Source organism: Aquarana catesbeiana, linkage group LG13 (assembly GCF_042186555.1).
Source record: "Aquarana catesbeiana isolate 2022-GZ linkage group LG13, ASM4218655v1, whole genome shotgun sequence".
NCBI lineage: Eukaryota > Metazoa > Chordata > Amphibia > Anura > Ranidae > Aquarana > Aquarana catesbeiana.
In genome coordinates this window covers 225046120-225051582 of record NC_133336.1, presented here as the reverse complement: position 1 = coordinate 225051582, position 5463 = coordinate 225046120, and the positions used below count along the sequence as shown (strand labels likewise).

The 5463-nt window shown below is 50.4% G+C and overlaps 1 protein-coding gene across 1 annotated transcript in view; it reads right to left on the bottom strand.

The window, feature by feature from the left end:
- The window catches only part of CCT3 (chaperonin containing TCP1 subunit 3), a gene marked incomplete in the record, with an annotated part of 12256 nt that extends 11078 nt beyond the window's left edge, over positions 1–1178 (bottom strand). The window contains 1 exon segment of the mRNA XM_073609323.1: positions 1033–1178. Coding sequence (XP_073465424.1) covers positions 1033–1060 — 28 coding nt within the window.
- Between the last annotated feature and the right edge of the window lie 4285 nt (positions 1179–5463).

Below are 5463 nucleotides of genomic sequence, written 5' to 3'. Positions count from 1 at the left end.
ACCTTAGGGGCCCCTCAAGTATATGCCCCACCCCCTGCACCTTAGGGGCCCCTCAAGTATATGCCCCACCCCCTGCACCTTAGGGGCCCCTCAAGTATATGCCCCACCCCCTGCACCTTAGGGGCCCCTCGAGTATATGCCCCACCCCCTGCACCTTAGGGGCCCCTCGAGTATATGCCCCACCCCCTGCACCTTAGGGGCCCCTCGAGTATATGCCCCACCCCCTGCACCTTAGGGGCCCCTCGAGTATATGCCCCACCCCCTGCACCTTAGGGGCCCCTCGAGTATATGCCCCACCCCCTGCACCTTAGGGGCCCCTCAAGTATATGCCCCACCCCCTGCACCTTAGGGGCCCCACATGTATAAGCCCCACCCCCTGCACCTTAGGGGCCCCTCTTGTTTAAACCCCACCCCCTGCACCTTAGGGGCCCCTCAAGTATATGCCCCACCCCCTGCACCTTAGGGGCCCCTCAAGTATATGCCCCACCCCCTGCACCTTAGGGGCCCCTCAAGTATATGCCCCACCCCCTGCACCTTAGGGGCCCCTCAAGTATATGCCCCACCCCCTGCACCTTAGGGGCCCCTCAAGTATATGCCCCACCCCCTGCACCTTAGGGGCCCCTCGAGTATATGCCCCACCCCCTGCACCTTAGGGGCCCCTCGAGTATATGCCCCACCCCCTGCACCTTAGGGGCCCCTCGAGTATATGCCCCACCCCCTGCACCTTAGGGGCCCCTCGAGTATATGCCCCACCCCCTGCACCTTAGGGGCCCCACATGTATAAGCCCCACCCCCTGCACCCTTAGGGGCCCTTCATTCATTCTGACAACGACCTACCCCCATTTATTGCACCCCTCTTTATAGTGACAGTGGCCCTCAGGGGCCCACAATGATCGCACTCCTCCTTGTCTGTCACTGTGGCCCTCAGGGGCCCCTCCTCCATGACATACATGGTGCCCAGTCATGACAAGCCCGGTCTGGGCCTTCTCACCCCTCCCCCCAGTACAGGGGCCCCACAGGGCGGACACTCACTGAGCACGAGTACCGGGCGGCCCATCATGGTGGCGGAGATTCGGGAGATTCGGGGATCGGCGCGGAGAATCTTCTGGAGAAAGAAAAGCGCTGATCCGACTCCTCCTGAGCGCACACTAACTACGCAGCTCCGCCGTCTCAGCCAATCACACTCGCCGCCGGCGCGCCTCTGCCAATCCCCTGCTGGAGGGCGGGGCCACCGGGGCTAGGGCTGAGCGAGCTTGGTTGACCCCGCACCATCCGTTGGAAGCCGCATGGCAACCATTGGCCCAGCGCGCAGGCGCGGTCACGACAGTGCGCGCTGCATGCCGGGAAGTGTAGTCCAGGTTTGAGGAATTGCCTAGCGATAAGCCGCACTGTTGCATGCTGGGAGTTGTAGTTTTTCCTGGTCTCCTGTCATTGGCCGTTGGTGACACTTTCTAATGACTAAATTAGGGCAGAGAGTGTGAAGAGGGGGAGTGAGGAGACAATACAAGTACATGGGGATGGAGGAGCCAATACAAATACATGGGGCTCAGAGGAGACAATACGAGTACATGGAGATCAGAGGAGACAATAGAAGTACAACATGGGGATCAGAGGAGCCAATACAAGTACATGGGGATCAGAGGAGACAATACAAGTACATGGAGATCAGAGGAGACAATACAAGTACATGGGGATCAGAGGAGACAATACAAGTACATGGAGATCAGAGGAGACAATACAAGTACATGGGGATCAGAGGAGACAATACAAGTACATGGGGATCAGAGGAGACAATACAAGTACATGGGGATCAGAGGAGACAATACAAGTACATGGAGATCAGAGGAGACAATACAAGTACATGGGGATCAGAGGAGACAATACAAGTACATGGGGATCAGAGGAGACAATACAAGTACATGGGGATGGAGGAGCCAATACAAATACATGGGGCTCAGAGGAGACAATACGAGTACATGGAGATCAGAGGAGACAATAGAAGTACAACATGGGGATCAGAGGAGCCAATACAAGTACATGGGGATCAGAGGAGACAATACAAGTACATGGAGATCAGAGGAGACAATACAAGTACATGGGGATCAGAGGAGACAATACAAGTACATGGAGATCAGAGGAGACAATACAAGTACATGGGGATCAGAGGAGACAATACAAGTACATGGGGATCAGAGGAGACAATACAAGTACATGGGGATCAGAGGAGACAATACAAGTACATGGAGATCAGAGGAGACAATACAAGTACATGGGGATCAGAGGAGACAATACAAGTACATGGAGATCAGAGGAGACAATACAAGTACATGGGGATCAGAGGAGACAATACAAGTACATGGAGATCAGAGGAGACAATACAAGTACATGGGGATCAGAGGAGACAATACAAGTACATGGGGATCAGAGGAGACAATACAAGTACATGGGGATCAGAGGAGACAATACAAGTACATGGGGATCAGAGGAGACAATACAAGTACATGGGGATCAGAGGAGAGCTAATACAAGTACATGGGGATGGAGGAGAGCCAATACAAGTACATGGAGATCAGAGGAGAGCCAATAAATGTACATGGGGATCAGAGAGCCAAGTCAAGTACATGGGGATCAGAGGAGAGCCAATACAAGTACATGGGGATCAGAGGAGAGCTAATACAAGTACATGGGGATCAGAGGAGAGCCAATATAAGTACATGGGGATCAGAGGAGGGCTAATACAAGTACATATGGATCAGAGGAGAGCTAATACAAGTACATGGGGATCAGAGGAGACAATACAAGTACATGGGGATCAGAGGAGACAATACAAGTACATGGGGATCAGAGGAGCCAATACAAGTACATGGGGATCAGAGGAGACAATACAAGTACATGGGGATCAGAGGAGTACTGATACAAGTAAATGGGGATCAGAGGATAGCCAATACAAGTACATGGAGATCAGAGAAATACAATGGAGAGTGACCCCCAGAGGGGCAACAGAACACTAACACTTGGTGGTCACATTAGTGTGTAAAATAGAAAACCAACAATATAATTCAGTGTACATCCCGTGTTCCTGTAACTGAAGGCCATGTTAGTCTCTGACTGAGGTCACTGGCAGGCACTAAGGTCGCTAGGAGGTTCTAACTGAGGACCTTAAGAGTTTCTAAGATCCCTTAGAGCTTCTAAATAAGGATTATAGCAGTCTCTGAGATCTCTAGGAGGTTCTGAGGCCTCTAGAAGGTTCTAACTGAGAACCATAGCAGTCTCTGAAGATGCTAATAGATTTTAACTAGGGACCAAAGCAGTCTCGAACTGAGGACCTTAAGAGTTTCTAAGATCCCTTGGAATCTATAAATAAGGACCATAGCAGTCTCTAACTGAGGTCCCTATGACCTTATGGGGCCTCTAGGAGGTTCTAACTGAGGACCATAGCAGTCTCTGAGGATCCTAGTAGACTCTAACTGAGGTCCCTAGCAGGCACTAACTAGGGTCCCTAGGAGGTTTTAATGGAGGACCCTAGCAGTCTCTGAGGATCTTAGTAAACTAACTGAGGACCAAAGCAGTCTCTAGATCCCTAGGAGTCTCTGAGGTCCCTAGGAGTCTCTGAGGTCCCTAGAAGTCTCTTTCGGAGGTCCCTAGGAGTCTCTGAGGTCCCTAGAAGTCTCTTTCGGAGGTCTCTAGGAGTCTCTGAGGTCCCTAGAAGTCTCTTTCGGAGGTCTCTAGAAGTCACTGAGGTCCCTAGCAGTCTCTAACTGAGATCCCTAGGAGTCTCTGAGGTCCCTAGCAGTCTCTTACCGAGGTCCCTAGCAGGCACTAAATAGAGTCACTAGGAGGTTCTAACTGGAGACGATGGCAGTCTCTAACTGAGGTCCCTGGTGGGCACTAACTAAGGTCCCTAGGAGGTTCTAATGGAGGACCCTAGCAGTCTTTGAGGACCTTAGTAGACACTAACTGAGGACCGAAGTAGTCCCTAGATCCCTAGGAGTGTCTGAGGTCCCTAGCAGTGTTTTACTGAGAACCCTAGGAGTCTTTAAGGTCCCCAGCATTCTTTTACTGAGGTCCCTAGGAGTCTCTGAGGTCTAACTGAGGACCTTAAGAGTTTCTAAGGCCACTTGGAATCTCTAATTTTCTAACTGAGGTCATTTCGGAATTTCTAACTGGGGAACATAGCAATCTCTAAATGAGGACCATAGCAGACTCAACCTTGGTTCCCTTGGAGTTTCCAACTAAGAACAATAGCAGTCTCTAGCTGAGGTCCCTAGAAGTCTCTAAGGTCCCTAGCAGTCTTTATCTTAGGATTATAGCAGTCTCTAATTGAGGTCCCTAAGATACTCTGAGGACCCTACCAGTCTCTAACTGAGATCCCTTTTCTAACTGACATCCCTTGGAGTCTCTAACTGATAATCATAGCAGTCTCTAAATGAGGACCATAATAGTAATTAACTGAGGACCCTAGCAGGCTCTAATTTGGTTCCCTTGGAGTTTTTAACTGAGAACCATAGCAGCTTCTAGCTGAGGTCCCTAGGAGTTCTTGAGGTCCCTGGCAGTCTCTAGGATGATCACAGCAGTCTCTAACTTAGGACCATAGCAGTGTTTAGCTGAGGTCCCTAGCTGTTTCTAACCGATGACCATAGCAGTCTCCAACTGGGGTCCCTAGGAGTGTCTTAGAACCCTAGCAGTCTCTAACTGAGGTCCATAGGGGTCTTTACCTTAGGAGTTTCTAAGGTCCCTTGGAGTCTCTAAATAAGGACCATAGCAGTCTCTCACTGAGGTCCCTTGGAGTCTCTAACTAAGGACCCTACCAGTCTCTGAGGACCCTTGTAGTTTCTAACTGAGGACTCTTGGAGTCTCCAACTGATAATCATAGCAGTCTCTAAATGAGGACCACAGCAGTTATTAACTAAGGACCATAGCAGACTCTAACTTGGTTCCTTTGGAGTTTCTAACTGAGAACCATAGCAGCTTCTAGCTGAAGTCCCTAGGAGTCTCTGATGTATCTGACAGTCTATAACTGACCACAGAAGCAGTCTCTAACTGGAGTCCCTAGGAGTTTCTATGAACCCTACCGGTCTCTAGCTGAGGTCCCTAGGAGTCTCTTCCTTGGAACCATAGCAGCCTCTAACTGATGATCATAGCAGTCTCTAACTGAAGTCCCTTGGAATCTCTAGCTGAAGACCCTAGCAGTCTCTAACTGAGGACCTTAAGAGTTTCTAAGGTCCCTTGGAGTCTCTAAATAAGGACCATAGCAGTCTCTAACTGAGGTCCCTTGTAGTTTTTAACTGAAAACCCTTGGAGTCTCTAACTGATGATCATAGCAGTCTCTAACTGAGGTCCCCTGGAAACTCTAGCTGAAGACCCTAGCAGTCTCTAACTGAGGACCCTTGGAGTCTCCAACTGATGATCATAGCAGTCTCTAAATGAGGACCATAGTAGTCTCTAACTGATGTCCCTTGGAGT